The sequence below is a fragment of the Callithrix jacchus genome, chromosome 2 (genome assembly GCF_049354715.1).
Source record: "Callithrix jacchus isolate 240 chromosome 2, calJac240_pri, whole genome shotgun sequence".
Taxonomy (NCBI): Eukaryota; Metazoa; Chordata; class Mammalia; order Primates; family Cebidae; genus Callithrix; species Callithrix jacchus.
This window is the reverse complement of record NC_133503.1, coordinates 19,656,180-19,674,285: the sequence shown is the minus strand read 5'-3', so window position 1 is coordinate 19,674,285 and position 18,106 is coordinate 19,656,180. Positions and strand designations below refer to the sequence as shown.

The 18,106-nt window shown below is 45.8% G+C and overlaps 2 protein-coding genes across 3 annotated transcripts in view; one reads left to right on the top strand and one right to left on the bottom strand.

Moving 5' to 3' along the window:
• The window catches only part of AMZ1 (archaelysin family metallopeptidase 1), a 64,528-nt gene extending 50,409 nt beyond the window's left edge, over positions 1-14,119 (top strand). The window contains exon 7 of one of the 2 annotated variants that reach the window (XM_054249076.2): positions 14,063-14,119. In XM_054249076.2, the coding sequence (XP_054105051.2) occupies positions 14,063-14,098 (36 nt within the window). In that variant the 3' untranslated portion in view covers positions 14,099-14,119. Of the gene's footprint in view, positions 1-14,056 lie in introns of both variants that reach the window. The other variant, XM_054249070.2, reaches the window with a different exon arrangement.
• The window catches only part of GNA12 (G protein subunit alpha 12), a 119,264-nt gene continuing 101,811 nt past the window's right edge, over positions 654-18,106 (bottom strand). The window contains exons 3-4 of the mRNA XM_002744096.7: positions 5,821-5,871; positions 654-3,836 (exon numbers count right to left, since the gene is read on the bottom strand). Of these exons, the coding sequence (XP_002744142.1) occupies positions 3,267-3,836; positions 5,821-5,871 (621 nt within the window). The 3' untranslated portion in view covers positions 654-3,266. The remainder of the gene's footprint in view (positions 3,837-5,820; positions 5,872-18,106) is intronic.

Here is an 18,106-nt window from a genome sequence, read left to right as displayed (position 1 = left end):
TGGCAGGCGCCTGTAGTAGTCCCAGCTACTCGGGAGGCTGAGGTTGCAATGAACGGAGATTGTGCCACTGCACTCCGGCCTGGTGAGAGTGAGACTCCGTCTCAAACAAAACAAAACAAAAAAAAACAAAACAAAACGGTTAGAGTGATTCACTCTGAACTTTTGGGACTGAAAAATCAGTTGGTTTTGAATTCTAGCAATATTTTCTATTGAGCAAAGAAAGACTAAATTTATTTTAATAAACATCCAGAGGCTGAGGGTGGCCAAATTTTCAAGCCAGACCCTCTCATTGCTACTACACTGTGCAAAGCTTACGCCACGAGCAACTGACCTGGACCACTACCGTTCCAATGGGAGCCTCCACCTTACAACACCAGATTAGTAGATCTCTGTTCCCAGAACCCCCAAGTTAGTTCTAACTAATCATCTTCTAAGAGTTTTTTTTTTTAAATATTGGAGTTAAAATAATCTGACTCGTTTTTATCAAAGTAGGAAAATTACAGTAAGAATTCCAGAGATCTCTATAAATTACAGACCTATGACTCAAAATCTTTGAAACAATATCTCAACAAACAGAAGAGCTTAAAATAGATTTCAGTAAAAGCCCTACATGCATTCTTATGTGTAAACGGTATAGTTATGAGGAACGAATCTTACTTTGAGGAAGTTTATTGTTACATTTTTGCAATAATTGATGAGGCACAACTACCTCCTGCTTTTCCAACATCTTAATAAAAAAGACAATAAAGATTAACAGTGAAATTAAAATTAAAAAATACAAAAGCCTAATGTTCTGGAGACAAAAATGACTACAGTCTATGTATAGAAAAGTTGTAAATGATGATAGTTTAGTCCTGCAAAGAGTTACCTTCTCCAATGACAATGCGTTATAGAATTTGGAAGGGGGTGTCTTTAAAAACTTCCTAATTCACCCTGGTCATGAGGAAGAGGAGGAAGTCCAGCTCAGCAAGGCCAGGGTGGTGGGGTCAGTGGCTGAGCGAGTCAAGAACCTGGGCCGGGAGTCATTCCACTGTACTTTCTATCGAGTTAAACAGACCTCACAACAGCTCCTTACTCTCATGCTTCCGGTTTGAAAGCGATTAGTAAATATGCCAGACTGTTTAAAGGAAAACAAGCACTCACTGACCAGGCGGGACTACTCAGGAAGGTGTTTCAAACAACTCCCCTGCCACGCCAATCATGGTGGTGCTGCCTCCAACAGCGCCACCAAGAGGCACTCCAAGTTTGTGGAGGACCTGCTTGTACTCCTCTGGGCTCTGGGTCCTGACAAACATGGGGGATAGTGAAAGCTGACCCCAGCAGCACACAAAGCTCACCATGCCGTGGACTGAGCTGCACTTCACTGCTGAAAACTGAAAATGTGACCCGAGACCATCCCGAGGGAACCACCAAGAGTTTTCTTTCTCCTTTAAAATGTGGTCATTGGCATTAATCCCTCGTCACATCCTTTAGATCTGTGAAGAGCCAAAGGAAGCAGTACGAAAACAGCAACTTCATCATCCAGCCAAAATAAGAGCTGTAAGCCCAGCAAACCCTTGAGCACCACGAGAGAGAGAGAGTCCATGCTGTCTCCTAATGAAAACGCTGTGCTGACAGGGTGACCCAGAGGCAGGTCCCCCTCCCTCCTCTTTCTGCTTCTGCATCTGCCCCAGAGCTTCTGTTGATCGGGTTTGCGGGAAAACAAGCCCAGAATGAGCTGCAGAGGGGCTCGGGGTCAGGGGCAGCATGGCCTTGGGACAGGGCCCTGGGATGTATGACTGAGCCACAGCAACATTTGGGTGCCAAATAAGAGGAAGCTTTTCATTTGCTTTTAATGCTAGGACACATCCCCAAACATACTAGGCAGGATTTCTCAGTAGAGTGATACACAGAGGGGACCAGCTTGGAATGCAATGTATTTTAAACACAGTAAAAGACACCTGGCAGGTAGCTGGACAAGTGAGCTGGGCCCAGGATTGGCCAGCTCATGTCAACATTCACAAGCTTCGGGTGGACTCCCCCAGGACAGCGGCATCCGAGAGTGTTTACTTGTTTTGCAAGCAGTCACAGAAGTGAGGGGCCTTGATGAGAATCAGCCTTAGGAGAGCTGAGAACAGGCGTGGCCGTTCCCAATGAAACTGAAGGCACTGGTGGAGTGGCAATGCGGAGAAACCCAGATTCCTCCAGCATTTGTGGGCTTCCTGAAAGGTCAGCTGTTAGCTCGCCAAGCAGCTGGGACATTAACAAAAGCGCTGCTCATTGCCTTGCCAGTTTTCTGAAGCCCCAGAAGAGGAATGTTTCTGAAAGAAGGAAGCGCTATGTGCTGCCAACTGCATGTGAGCAGATGACTTGCAGGATGGGAAAGCCATCTGCAAGGCGACTTGGTTTCTGTCTTTGCCATCAGGTTGGGTGGGGGTGGCTAGGGGTGAAGAGCACCGCTGTGCGCATGAACGGAGCAGCAGTCACCGCAGGCATCCTGTCTCACTCCATGTTGTGCTGCTGGGCATCTGGCAGGGCAGGAAGGACTGAGCCCCCTGCAGGGGCGTTGAGGTGAATCCACACCTGCAGAGTCCCCCATCCTGTCCTCAGAGCTGGGAGGGGATCCTAGGCATGGCTCCTCAGCTTTATCTAAAAGGCTGGATGAGGGGCTCTTAGGAAAACTGGCACGGGAGTTTGCAAAGGCAACATGCTCCCTTTGGGAGGTGGCCTTCAGACACTGCGGCTGGGGCTGCAGGGCCGGGCTCAGGCACTGAGTTTAGCAGCACTGGAGTGCACTGGATCTCTACAAGCTACCGTTAGGCAAAGCTCTCAGGTTAGTCCGTCTCAGGGAAGACTTGCAAGTTAGAAAAGCCATCTGCAAGGCCAGCTGGTTTTTGTGATTTTGTCATTAAAGACAGAGCGTGCGCGCGCACGCACACACAGACACACACACAGAGTCCTCAATTAAATTGTGTCAGAAAAAGAGTAACATTTCTGTAAAGAAAAGCAAGCAGTGTTATTAGATGTTCCGTATTAATAACACAATGATCCCTTGGATTTTCAGTAGTTTTACTCGTCCCCAGGATTCAGTAGCTAACATGACAGTGTCCATGTCCTTTTGCCTGGAGTTTGCTGGCTGGGCTGGGCTGACAGCATTCTGGAGCCAGGTATTTGAGGGCACGGATCGGAGAAACCCACTCAAGGACCACAGAGACGATACACACCACAGAGCCTGAGCCGCAGCCTCGGAGGCTGTTGACAGACGCTGGAAACTGGGGCTCTCCTGCTCACTGCAGCATGATGTCCTTCAGGTTCTCCTGCAGGATGGTATCTTTCACAGCATGGAACACGAAGCGGACGTTCTCGGTGTCAATGGCAGTGGTGAAGTGGTGGAACAACGGCTTGCTGCGGTTCCGTCTCTTCCTGTCAAAGCACTGGACCAGGTAGCGCTGGACGTCCTCCAGCCGGTGCGGGTCACCCCTGAAGTCCGGGAAATGCTTCTTGATGCTCACGGTCTTCACCTTCTCCACCAGGAGATCCATCTTGTTGAGGAAGAGAATGATGGAGACATTGAAGAAGAGCTTGTTGTTGACAATGGTCTCGAAGATGTTCATGGACTCCACCAGCCGGTTGGTGCGCCTGTCCTCCATGAGGACCTGGTCGTACTCGCTGGAGGAGACCATGAACAGGATGGACGTGATCCCATCGAAGCACTGGAACCACTTCTGGCGCTGAGACCGCTGGCCGCCCACATCCACCATCTTAAAGGGGATTTTCTTAATAACGAAGTCATGCTCCACAATCCCCTTGGTTGCTTTCCTAGCCAGCAGGATGTCTTGCTTACTAGGAAAGTAATTCTGTAAAACACAGGATGGGGCAGACATTTAGGAGGGCTGGAAGGAACACATGAAAATAAAAAAATGGCAAAAAGATAGGGTGGAAGGAAAGAGATCGACTTTTGCAAGAGGTTGAACCAAATACCGAAAGCAAATTTCATTTATAAAATTATCAATTGGCCATGAAACAGAACGTGGCAGAATCAAATACTTTATTTCAAAACAAAAAGAGGCTCACCAATCTGCAGACGAATGATCAGAACACTCGTGGACAGGCCCCAGCTGAAATCACATCCATTTTCTTCTCCAGAGGGAATTTACCTTTTTTTTGTTTCCATACCAGAGATATCTTTTTATTTTTCTAACTTCCAGAGCTTATAGCTTCCAAAACTAATTTAGGTGAACTAAATTACTGTGAACTAATTTAGGTTTTGTAATGTGATTTAAATTCAGTCTGCAATGTATCTGTTATTCTTAGAAAATTCTTCATATCCTGGGCCTGGCGCAGTGGCTCACGCCTGTAATCCCAGCATTTTGGGAGGCTGAGGCGGGCAGATCACCTGAGGTCAGGAGTTCGAGACCAGCCTGACCAACATGGTGAAACCCCGTCTCTACTAAAAATACAAATATTAGAGATAGATAGCACCCCTGTACCCCAGTCTGGGCGACAGAGTGAGACTTCTTCTCAAAAAAAAAAAAAAAAAAAAAAAAAAAAAGAAAAAAGAAAAAAATCTTTAAGTCTTTAGCAACACACAGGCAACCGTAGTCACTCTTCACCCACTTTGACTTTGCACTATTAATAATCCTCCAGGCCAGGCATGATGGCTCATACCTACAATCCCAGTGCTTTGGGAAGTGGAGGAATAACTTGAGCCCAGGAGTTCAAGACCAGCTTGGGAAACATAGTAAAACCCCGTATTTACAAAAAGTAAAAACATCAGCGGGGCATGGTGCCGCATGCTTTAGTCCCAGCTACTTGGGAGGCTGAGGCAGGATGGCTTGAGCCTAGGAGGTTTAGGCTATAACGAGCTATGATTGCACCACTGCTCTCCAGCCTGGGTGACAGAGTGAGACCCTGTCTGGGGAAAAAAAAAAAAAAAAAAAAAACCCACCTCTTGTGATGAGTGCATGCACCATTCAGGCTGTCTTGCAAAAAGAGCAACAGGGACAGGATCAAGCCTCGATCTAGAGGTCTACCCACCACCCACAGGTTATGCAGGGGACAGAGAAACATCTTCAATAACACTACAGGGGTGGAAGGGCAAAGTCCAGAGAGTAAGAAACCCTACGGGATAAATAATCCAGTTACTCCAATACATACATTGAAAGAAAAAGGATAGAGACAAACAGATGAAAACTTAAGCGATATTGACCGATTGCAACGCATGGGCCTTATTAGGTTGTTTATTCAAATTGCTAAAATAAAGCAAAATCAACAAGAAAACATTAATGAGACAACAGGGAAAATCTCCAAACTGACTAGGCTGACATTATGGAATTTCTGCTAATTTTTCAGGAGCCATACGGTATTGTGCTTAAGATTTTGAAAGTCATCTTTTAGAGGTACACTCTAAAATATTATTGGTGAAACGACATGGCTGTGCATTTGCTCCTGGAGGTGGGGGGAGGGCTGACGAAACAAGATTGGCAATCAGTGATAATGTTGCACCTGAGGTTTCATTAGACTATTCATTTTTGTAAATGTTTGAATTTTCTGTAAGATAAACGAAGGCCTCCTTTTTTCACTCAAGAACTCCTCTGTCTGTCTCCTTTAAGGTAACCGGGGGAAAGGCAGTCTCACAGGGCGATTTCCTCCTCCTCCCTACTGAGACAAAGCCCAGATCTAAGAGAGAGCATAATGTTACAATGCTACTCGTGGTAATGTAATAGAACAAGCTTGGCCTGTTGGTCCAGCCGAGCCCTCACGAGGTGGATTGCTTTGGTCTCTGGACAAATGTTTTCTAATCTTGGAGCCCAGCTTCTTTGGGTGGGGGTGCTTACTCACCAGCTGGCCGATCCGGTCCAAGTTGTCCAGGAAGTACTTCACTGACTCCCCCTGTCAGGAAGGAAGAATATTCACAGCTCAGTCTTGACAGAGGAATCCTGATGTGGCAAATACAAGAATCTAACAGGGTAAGAGCAGTGGGATTTTGCCTCTGTGTAAACAGGAAAGCAAAGCAAAAGGGCAGAGTGTCTGTGTGTTTTCTAAAATAAAAAAATCTCTACGATTAAAGAAAAATTTTCATGCAGTTTCTTTAGCTCCAACACCCATATTTAAATTCTGGCAGTTTTTCAGTTTTCCCTGCTGGGTTTTGGTATGTGGTGAAATGCCGGGCCCTCTGACAGGTGACTCTCTTTCCAGACATGAAGGCTGGCCCACTCCTGGCCGTGCTGCTGCGAAGGTCAGACTAGAATAGGATTTTAGATTTTGGCTCCTGGGTCCAGTCTTGCTTCTGTCAAAGACAGCCCAAGGGACCCAAGATATTGTCTTTAAAGGAATAATGGACTCTTTCTGGGAACTGGAAGATGTTTTGCGCATATGGCAAAACATCTTCTAGTTTCCAGAAAGAGTCCATTATTCCTTCCCACATTTTTATACTGATTTACAGTAGCAAACACAGGGGAATCTTCCATTTGGATTGTTGTGGTGGAATGACAGCCAGTCTTCTCCTGGACCAAACATCGATACAATTTGAGACGTGTTCTGTGGAGAGAAGGGCCCTGCGGAATCACCCGGAGCCCCGTTTCAGGAAGCGCTGAGCCACCAGACGCGTGGCACACATAGGGCACAGGAGGAACCGGGAGGGCATGCAACCCCGACCACAAAGCAGCCCACACATGAACAGGTATGCACAAGATTGCCTTAAAATGCAGAATGTTAAAAACCAATTCTACCGCTTTCTAAAAGATTCTACTTTGAACCCTGCTCTAAAGACAGACACCAGCAGGCGGAGTATAGGCTTCCAGGCTGCCTTGACATCAGGGCTGTGGGAAGAGCAGGCACTTTCTGCGCTCTCATGGAAGTGTACAGGGGCACAGTCATATACATATACACGGTCATATACAGGGGCACGGTCATATACGAATTTTAAGGAGGGAAGGCCACCAGAATGGACTAGGTGATGGCGCCAAAGCTCGTGACATCCTAAGGGATGGAGAAAGGTGGCCAGCGTCTGCTCCGTCTATCTCTTCCTCCTCTGTCCCAGATAGACTGTGAGGAGAAAGCAGAGCGGAAGCTCCTTTAGTGAGGAGCCCACCTTCCCCTTAGAATGAAGGCCTCGATGTTTCCAAAGTGAGTGTTTGGTTTGAGGGGAGAGAAACACACGTCTCCCCATCCCAGCACTGCCTGTGTGAGCCAGCAACCTCCTACTCCTCCTCTGTGGCAGGATGGGGTGAGCACAGGCACCTCATGACCACCTGCTCTCCAGAGCCCCAGGCAGAGGCCCAGCTCTGCAGCAGAGAAGGCACTCCGAGCACCCAGCATGACTGACCTCTTGCACTCGCTCTCGCCCTTCCTCACCAAGCCCCTGCGATGTGGGAAGCCAACGTGAGGCCTGTGCGGCACCCGCCTTCCTGTGGCTGTGGCAAGTCCCCTGCTCCTCTGCACATCTGCCTCCTCCCATACCCAGACAGGAAGCAGCTGGGAGAAGCTGCTGGAAGCACTCACTCACCTGATTTATGACAAGTTCCTTACCCAGCACCTTTCTCTCCTGCCTCCTCCTGCTCTCCTGCCCTCACCTGGGCCTCAGGAGGTGCCGTGTGAGCACAAGAAGCATCAAGACGCCATCTCCACCTCTCCTGTGGCCGCAAGGAGCTGTGAGTGACAGCAGCTCACAGCCCAGGCCACCCTTGCCTGTTCCTAGGCAGGTGGTGGCACCAGGCATGAGGGAAGCAGAGGCAGTTCTCCTGCGGGGTTCTAGCTGGGCCAGGCATGGAGAGTCACAGTGGCGCACATGCCCCAGCCAGTGCTCTTATCACCACAGGACACAAAGCCCTGGATGCACATGCTCCACCCAGACAGTGTGGACACAAGGGGAAAAGCGCCACAGAGGACACAATCAGGACTGCCAGATGGGAAGCAGGAAACAGGAAGGACGTTTCCCCCAGTGTGAATCTAAACATCCCTACCGAGTCTGAAATCAATCACCCAACTGCACTTTACAACACAGCCACCACTAACATTAAGATATCTTTACTGTTGCTTTCTCTCCAATGACTCTGAATGAGGATGGCTCACTTACCACAGCAGTTTGTTTTTTACTACTTGGAATGGATATAACTTATCTGTGACTCTTGGTTGTCTTGCATGGCTGGTGAAAGACAGGAGTCGGATCTAGTTGCATGCCAGGGTGGCCTCATCTCAAGAAACAGCCCAGGGGGTCCATGGGAAAGTGACCACTGAGCTGCAAGGTCCAGGGACCATGCCACAAGCTCTCTAACAGGGGCCACAGTGGAGGGAAGAAGGGGACACAGAGCAACCCTGTGCGATCCAGAATGCCGTCACCCACGTCTGCACTCTTTGCTGTCCCTGAGGTTTGGAGCACTGCGGTTTACCCCCAGAGACTGGATGATGCGCCCACTGATCTGGCACACAGCCCATGGGAAGATCGTGTGCGACAGACTCCCTCCATTCTCACAGCACCAGCTCATTAAAAGGGCCAGGTTTAAAATCCCATGCATTTTCAACACTGGAGAATTCAGTCATTTCTTCAGAGAAAAAGCATGTGGTAGAAACTGAGATGTCCACATGAAATTAACTGCTTGGGGGTTTATAAAGAGGCACTGTGCATGCCAAGATGAGCCCAGAGTCTTCTCGAAAGCTGCTGCAGTCCTGAGATCTAGCAAACACGAGTGGATCGAAAGTGGGCTTTCAGGACTCACCTGGGCATGAAAAACCTACATTGCTCAAGATAACACAAACTTGGACTTGTGGATTAGATGAAATGAATTCACTGGGCTGGGACCAGAGGCCACTTAGCACACACCTGACAGAGGCCTGTCCTCTGCCTTAACTGTCCCAGGAACATGCCTGTCTGCTCACGAGCAGCAAAAGGGATGAACCTGAGTAGGGGCTGGTGGGCAGGGAAAGAGGGGTTGTCTGTTTCAAGCAGCAGTAGCAGGTTGATTTGGGGCCTGGGCGTAGCCAGGCAGATGTGACGTTTTGACTTTGGGCAGGACCTAAGCCAACACACATCCATGAAGAGACCACCTTTCTGCAGGGGCCTGAAGCCTTTAGCAGTCTCTAGAAGCACCTGTCCCTCACACCTCCGGTGAGAGGATGACACACACTGGGCTCGCTGCCACTCACAGTTCCATCAGCACCGTCAGGCAGGCCCTGCGGCAGCCTCACCCATCACCTTTGTCTCTGTACACAGCAAGCTGCCCTTCACAGACCTCTGCTGGCCGCACGCACTTCCTTCAGCTAATTGAGGACCACAAGCAAAGAGCCTCAAATCTTTCAACCCTGCACAAGACCAGCCCCTTGAGATCAGTACACGAGGGGCTGACTTTGGTTCCTGCTTGTCCTCTGCTCCTAATTGGAGCCTTTCTACACACACGCTTGGTTCAGTTCCTGCCTCTCTGTCAATGTCATAGACTGACAGGGTATGCATGAAAGACAGCCCATGTGTGGATCCCACCGGGGTGTGAGAGGGAACAAAGGTAACTGGATTGGTCTAAGCTGTAAGGGTCAAGGTAGGGAGAGATCAAGGACCAGAGAGTGGTTACAAAGAGAACGAACACCAACTTCCAGCTCCTGGCCAGAGGGCCTTTTAGTTTAAACCCTGTCTGCCCATTCAGGAGCTGTCTCAGTTTCCCTTTTTCCTTTTTTTGAGATGGAGTCTCACCCTGTCACCCAGGCTGGAGTGCAGTGGCGTGATCTTGGCTCACTGCAACCTCCCCCTCCTGGTTTCAAGCAATTCTCCTGCCTCAGCCTCCTGAGTAGCTGAGACTACAAGTGTGCACCACCATGCCGGGCTAAGTTTTGTAGTTTTAGTAGAGACAGGGTTTCACCAGGTTGACTAGGTTGGTCTTGAACTCCTGACCTCAGGTGACCTGACTGCCTCGGCCTCCCAGAGTGTGTCCCCCAGCCTTGTCTTAGCTTCTGCATTTAGTGAAGTTAACTCTAAAATCCTAAAATGGGGTCATTCACACTGACTGAAAACAGAACTTATCAATGGTGAGCTAGAGTATTCCAAAATCTAGTTCACTCACTTCAACAAATTACAAAGACAAATTTTAAAATTGCTGTATATTAAAAACAACAGCAAACTCTCCAAAGGCTAGGTTTCCAATTTCATTACTTAAAGTTAGCATTTGATTTCCACTGAATAGAGATGCTAACCAAACAACAGAGAACCTTTCAAAATACTTAAAAATATTATATAGTTCCCCAAACAAAATCCTCTTTTGAACTCAGGCTTTGCTAAGTGAATGCCTATGACATCTCACTGCAGTGGTATGAGATGAAGTGATTAGCACAGCTGTGAAAGTGTTCTGGAAAAGAGAGAGCACCGTATCAATATACATTATAAAAATCAAGCTTTTCAAGTTTTAACTTGGGTATCTATGAATTGTCTGTTGCTAATTTATAATCCTAAAATATTGGGTAAAAGGGCCAGGCATGGTAGCTGACGGTAATCCCAGCACTTTGGGAGGCCAAGGTGATCACTTGAGGTCACGAGTTTGAGACCAGCCTGGCCAACATGGTGAAACCCCGTCTCTACTAAAAATACAAAAATTAGCCAGGTGTGGTGGCGTGTGCCTGTAATCCCAGCTACTCACGAGGCTGAAGAATTGCTTCAAACTGGGAGGCGGAGGTTGCAGTGAGCTGAGATTGCACCACTGCACTCCAGCCTGGACAACAGAGTAAGGAAAAAAAGGGAAAGAAAGAAAGGAAGGAAGAAAAAAAAAAAGATTCACTGGCAGAAATACAAAGTGACTTAGGCACAACAAGGCTGTCCACTGCAGCAAATTAAGAGAAGCTAGTTGAATAAATTGTGATCTCCATGCAGTTGAGGGCTGTGGTCCCAGCGAAGGAGTGAGATGAGCTCCGTGGCTGTAGAGAGGTTTCCCATACCCACTGCCAAAGGAAAGGCAAAAGGCACAAAACACAATGCAGAGTGTGCTTCCTTTTATGTAAGAAATCGCGGGGAGACTAAAACCCACACTCTTTTTGCTTATATTTGGAAAAGGAAACGTGGATACGCCAGCAGCAGATAAAAATGATGGCTTCTAGGGAGGGAGGGAATGGGGGATGGGACAGAGAGAGGAGCAGACATCTCTGTGTATGTTTGACTTTGGAACCATGTAACATCTTCCATAATTAAAAAAAAAATTATATCAAAACCAACCCTCAAAATTGAATCCAACGAAAGCAAATGAACCTAACAGGATACCAAGGTTAGAGGCAGAACCTAGAATTCTGGCCTCCTTTTTCTTTTGGCCAGAATGTGAAAATGCAGAGGAGCTGGCCCCTGACTCTGGCCACACTTTGGCCACCTTGCCCTGTGTGTGGCCTTGTGGCTGTCTCCAAGCCTGGCAAACAGCCACCCCTTGGTCACAGTAGTGAGACCCCAGGAAGGGCTGCACAGGGTCCTTAGCCCTGGAGCAGCATCTACAACTGTAAGCTCAGGCTCCGTGTGGTGTGTTCTTGGCAGGTGCTAAGGTGAAGCCATGGGAGCACCAGCCACACTGGGCCCCTAAAGCACCAGGCTCCCCATGCCTGGGTTCTTCCTTTAATTAGGTATGATCTACATAACATAAAACTCAGCATTTTGAAGTGAACCATTCAGTGGCTTTTACTACATTCAAAATATTATACAGCTACCACTTTTACAGCATATCAGCTGTCACTCCCACTGCCCTGGCCCAGCCCCAACAACACGAATCTGCTTTTTGTCTCCATGGATTTGCCTGTTCTGGATCTCTCACTGGAGTGCAGTCACGCAGCATGCAGCCCTTTGTGTCTGGTTCTTTAACTTGGCGCAGGATTTCCCAGGTTCACCCACACTGTAGCACAGGCCACTGCTTCATTCTTTTCTGTGGCAAATAATATGCCACTGTATGGACATGGGATTTGTTTTTCCATTTGTCAGTTGAGGGACATTTTGACTGTTTCCAACTTTTGGCCGCTGTGAACAGTGCTACAAACAGTTGTGTAGAAATTTTTGCTTGAATATCTATTTTCATTTCTTTTGAGTATATACCTAGGAGTGAAATTATGGCATCCTATGGTAATTCTTTTTTTTTTTTTTCTTGAGACTAAGTATCACTCCGTTGCCCAGGCTGGAGTGCAGTGGCACGATTTCCACTCACTGCAACCTCCATCTCCTGGGTTCAAGTGAATCTCCTGCCTCAGCCTCCCGAGTAGCTGGGACTGCAGGTGTATGCCATCACACTTGGCTAATTTTTATATTTTTAGTAGAAACAGAGTTTCACCATGTTGGCCAGGCTAGTCTCAAACTCCTTACCTCAAATGATCTGCCTGCCTTGGCCTCTCAAGTGCTGGGATTAGGAGTGAGTCAGTATGCCCAGCCATCCTTTGGTAAATCTGTGCTTAACTTTTTGAAGACAACCAAGCTGTTTACCACAGTGGCTGCACCAGGTTACAGGCCCATGGGCCATGTACAAAATTGCCAGTGTATCCACATCCTTGCCAACATTTGTTATTTTCTGGTTTTTGAAAACTATAGCCATCTGACTAGCTGTGAAGTGATAGTTCAGTGTGATGTTTTCTGGCGATTCCTTGTGATCTTTTCTAGGTGGTTCTATTTGTATCATTATCATTATAGACTGCATGTGCATATGCTCCCAGAATTCCTGTGTGGAAGCCCTACCTGCAGTGTGATGGTATTTGGAGATGGGGCCTTTGGGAGGTGACTGGCATTAGATGAGGTCATGAAGGCGGGGACCTCCTGATATGATAGTGCCTTTAGAGCTCTTCCTCTCCCTCCCTCCTGTGTGAGGACACAGTGAGAAGCCAGCTGTCTGCAATCGAGGAAGACAGCCCTCCCTCACCAGAACCTGATGGTGCTGGCACCCCAAGCTCCAATTTCCAATCTCCAGAGCTGCGAGAAAATTAATTTCTGTTGTTTAAGCCACCCAGTCAGAGTATTTTGTTAAGGCAGCTTGAGCTGATAAATACAATTATGAACTTGTGGATTTTCAACTATCAGAGTCAAAAATGGTGAAATGTAAACACATATTAATACTGAGCAGTGGGTTTATGAGTATCTGTTGGGCTCATTCTTAAACAGTTTCGTAAGATGTTTAATAGTTCGAATTAAAGATTCAGCCCTTAAAACTATAGATTTAAATTCTTCACTGGTATCACAGGGATCATTATAGAAAAATTAGCTAGAAAGAAATGTTATAGCATGTTTTAAGACATTCCCTTGCCTCTAGATCAGAAAGCACCTAGGCTAGGTATGCTGGCGTGCACACCTGTGGTCTCAGCTACTTGGGAGGCTGAGGTGGGAGGATCACCTGAGCCCAGGAGGTTGAAGATACAGTCAGCCATGATTGCGCTACTGCACTCCCACCTGGGCAACAGACTGAGACATTGTCCCTTAAACAAAAACCCAAAAACCTAAATAACAGTGCTGGGGAGTGGGGAGAGCTCACCCAATTTCTAGAGGCTTCAACCACAGAATCCCTAAAACCCAGCATGTGAGGGACTGGGCATGTCACAGTTGAGCTGCCTGTCACCTTTCTACTTTTGGGGAAGTTCATAGCAGAATTCCAGCCTTTGTAGTGGCCAGAACCCTAATTCCAAGCCTCACTGGGGCTAGGATAGAGATATGTATGGAAAGTCGCAAGAACAGTACAAAGCATCCATACAGTCTTTATCTAGATTCACCTGTTAACATCTTCTCTCATCTGCTTTATCCTTTGTTCATTCCCTTTCAATACACAGATGTTTGAAAATCTGTCATCATTTGAGAGCAAGTTGTTTACCCCTAACTACTTCAGTGGGTATGTCCTAAGAATGAGGACACCTGCTTCTACAACCACAGCAACTTCAGCCACTGCTTCAGGAAGATGCTGCCAGGATAAGAGTATTAATCTCGGAGAGCTATCTCATAATTCCCATGCATTAGACATGGGAATTATCTAATATATACAGATATGGCTATATTAGATAATTTTCCTCCTCCAGCACAGAATTTAGGTTATTTATATGCAGTTGTCACGCCTCTTTAGTTTAATTGCATCTGAAACACTGAATTTTTTTTTTTGAGATGCAGCCTCTCTGTCGCCCAGGCTGGAATGTGGTAGTGTGATCTCTGCTGACTGCAACCTCTGCCTCCCAGGTTCAAGTGATTCTCCTGCCTCAGCCTCCTGAGTAGCTGGGATTACAGAAGTGCACCATCATGCCTGGCTAATTTTTCTATTTTTAGTAGAGACAGTGTTGCGCCATGTTGGTCAGGCTGGTCTCGAACTTAAGTGATCTGCCCGCTTCAGCCTCCAAAAGTGCTGGGATTACAGGTGTGAGCCACCACACCCGTCCCACACTGAGATTTCTGAAGAACAGAGCTGCCTCCCACCGCCCTTGGAGTTTCTGCGATGTTTCCAGTGTTTTAACATGACAGTTTCCGGATGATTTTCCAATCAGCGCCACTCCACGCTTGCCAGTCTGTGGATGATATTCACCGGTCAACAAGAGTCCCCTTCCTTGTTTATCTAATCGCTATCTACAAGGACTCACAGATGCTATTGTTTTCCAGGGGATGTAATTCACCTCTATCCTAGCTTACTCTGGTGCTCAAAGTGAAGAGAGCATTGAGTCTCGCTGGCCCTTTGCATTTCCATATTAGTTGTAAAGTCAGTTGTCAATTTCTACCCTCCCTTTCCCCACAAAAACATCTGTGGTGTTTTGATTTTGAATGAGGTCCTTAATTCCTCTTGGTAATGCTTATAAATTTTCTGCATACAAGTGTTGCAGTTTTCCTTAGACTTATTCTTAGGTAATCTTTTATGGTGTTTCTTAAATGGTATCTTTAAACATTTTTCCATTTTCTAATGCTTTGTTGCTAGTGAATAGGAATACAATTGATTTCTGCATATTGGTTTGTGCCTAGTGACTCTATTAAGCTCTGTACTCATTCTAATAATATACCTGTAGGTTCTTCTGAATTTTCCAGGTGCACAATTGAATCACCTGTGAGCCACAGGCATGGTGGCATGTGGCAACAGTAATATTCGGATGGAAAACCTACTATCCTTTTTGCTAGGAGAACAAGAGGACGGAGCAGGGGCAACCAGGACTGCCTAGGGGGTAACTCCAGGAAGAAGAGAGCCAGTGGAGGGAGACCTTGAGTTCTGTGCATCAACTCTGCCCAAGAGCTTGGGTGACCCCTCAACTAGAGGGGCAGATTGAAAGTGGTCTCTGCTGTGATCTGAGCAATCACCAGCACAGGCATGACCACGTTGGTAGTTTGGGTCTCACCAAGTTAAGTGTTTGCTAAAGCAAAAATATCAACATTAGTTGGATGAACAGAACAGGACTTAAAAAAATGAGTCTTAAAAAGACATCCATAATGCCCAGGATACAATCAAATTATTCAACACATGGAAGGTGCTCATCATCAGGGGCAAAAATAATCAGAAGTTATCAACTCAGATAACCCAGATGTTGGAATGACTTGACAAAGACTTTAAAGCAGCTATTATAATTAGGCTCAATTAGGTTAAAAATGCTCATGATGAATAAAGATATAGAAAATCTTAGAGATGCACAGAAAACAAAGAGAATCAAATGAAAATTTTAGAACTAAAATATATAACATCTGAAATTTAAAAGTTTACTGGATGAACTTAATAACCGACTGGGGAAGAGAGAGGAAAAAATTAGTGACCACCGAATTTGGATTAATATAGATGACCCAATGATCCAATCTCAAAAGAAGAAGAAAAAAAAAAAGGAATGAATGAGATGCAGGCATTTTGGGGGCAATTCCTAAAGGCCTCATACACAAGTAGTCAGAATCTCACAGGAGAGAACAAAGAGAGTGGAGCAGAGAATGTTTTTTAGAAGCAGAAAGCTTTCCAAATTTGGTGAAAGACATACATTTACAGATTTCAAGAAGCTCCACGAATTCCAAATATGATAAATATGAAGAAACTCATAGCAAGGATACTACATAACATACTTCTGAAGAATCCACAGGTCAAAGAAGTCAGACTCTTCTGGTCTGACATGTAAAGGGCCTGGAAGTTGTCACTCCTGTCCTCACAACAGCAAGAACAAACTGAAAATCAACAGCTCTGCTTAGACCCATCAGAAAGCTGAAACCACAGGACACACTGCTGCCCTCAAACTGGAAAGACAGATAAGCGAATACAGAGAATCACAGTTTACCAGAAACAGAAGATGATGCTAGAGCCTGCAACTGACATGTTATGTCCAGCTTTTTTTTTTTTTGAGATGCAGTTTTGCTCTGTTGCCCAGGGTGGAGTGCAATGGTGTGATCTTGGCTCACTGCAACCTCTGCCTCCTGGGTTCAAGCAATTCTCCTGCCTCAGCCTCCTGAGAAGCTGGGATTACTGATAGGCACCACCATACCCAGCTAATTTTGTGTGTTTAATAGAGATGGGGTTTCTCCATGTTGGTCAGGCTGGTCTCAAACTCCTGACCTCAGGTGATCCACCCGCCTTGGCCTCCCAAAGTGTTGGGATTACAGGTGTGAGCCACCTTGCCCGGCCCCTGCCCAGCTTCTAAAAAAAAATACTGAAGTCCCCTCCTTATCCTCTGGGGACACATTAGAAGACCCTCAGTGGATGCCTGAAGCCTTGAATAATACCCAATCCCATCTATATTGTTTTTCCCTATACACATAAACCCATGATAAAGTTTAACTGATAAGTTAGGTAGAGTAAGATAAACAATGAAAAAAAGAACAATTATAACAATATATTGTAATGAAAGCTTTGTGACTGTGGTCTCTCAAAGCATCTCACTGTAGTATATTCAACTGCTTTTGGACCACGGTTGACTGTGGCCATGGAAAGTGAAGCCACAGACCGGGGGACTACTGTACTGCTTGTTAATAGACACAAACACACAGTGTAAAGAGACAAAGTGAGGCCTCAGAACCAGATTCAGATACGGCAAAGGTTTTAGAGTTAACAGCTTCGGAATGGAAATAACTAATTAATTTGAGGGTGCAAATGGAAAGGTGGGCAGCTTAGCAAGGATAGATGGGATCAGAAGCAAGAGATATGCACACACCAGGAGCGGTACCCAGACATGCTAAAATCGAGAATTCACAAAGTAAATCAGAAAGTATTTTGAATTTAAAGACAGTGTTAAAATACTAACATTTTTATTTTGAGATGTGGCTACTGTTGCACTTAGGGCAGGAATCTGTTGCTTTACAAGCTTATATTAGGGCCATGTATGGGGGCACATGCTTGTAACTCCAGCACTTTAGGAGGCTGAGGCAGGCAGATTGCTTGAGGCCAGAATTTTAGATCAGCCTGGGCAATGTGGCAAAACCCTATCTCCTCAAAAAAATCCAAAAATTAGCTGGGAATGGTGGCATGTGCCTGTAGTCCCAGCTACTTGGCCAGGGTGGGGGTTAAGGTGGGAGGATCGACTGAGCCCAGGAGGCCGAGGCTGCAGTGAGCCAAGACTGCACCACTGCAATCAAGCATGAGCAACAGAGCAAGACCCTGTTTCAAAGAAAAAAAAAAAGACTTACAGAAGAGAAAAAAAATGATCCAAAGTCACTGACCAAAGGTTCTACACCTCAAGGAGCTTAATGAAGAGCTCTTTAAACCCAAGGTAAGTAGGAGAAAGAAAATAACAAAGGTGAGATATCAATGAAATGGAAAATGAATTTTGCAATAGAAAAAATGAACAAGACCAAATGTTGGTTCTTTAAAAATGCTGACAACATTCTGCCCTCAGGTGGTAGAATGGATCTTAAAAAAAAAAAAAAAGCAACAAAATTGATAACCTTCTAACTAAGGAAATTAAGAAAAAAACAAATCTCCAATATCAGGAATGAAAAAGTTATATTACACCTCCTTCAAACATCAAAATATATACAGAACGTTACAAACAACTTTATGCTAAGAGATCGAACATTTTAGATGATATGGACAAACTGCTTTAAGAAATTTAATTTCCTAAAATTGATACTGTATGAAATAGAAACTTTAATAGCCCTTTAAAAAACTGAATTTGTAAAGAAAAACAAACAAACAAACAAACAAAACCCCTGAATTTGTTAAAAAACAACAACAACAAAACTTCCCCAAAGGAAAACTCCAGGACGAGATGGCTT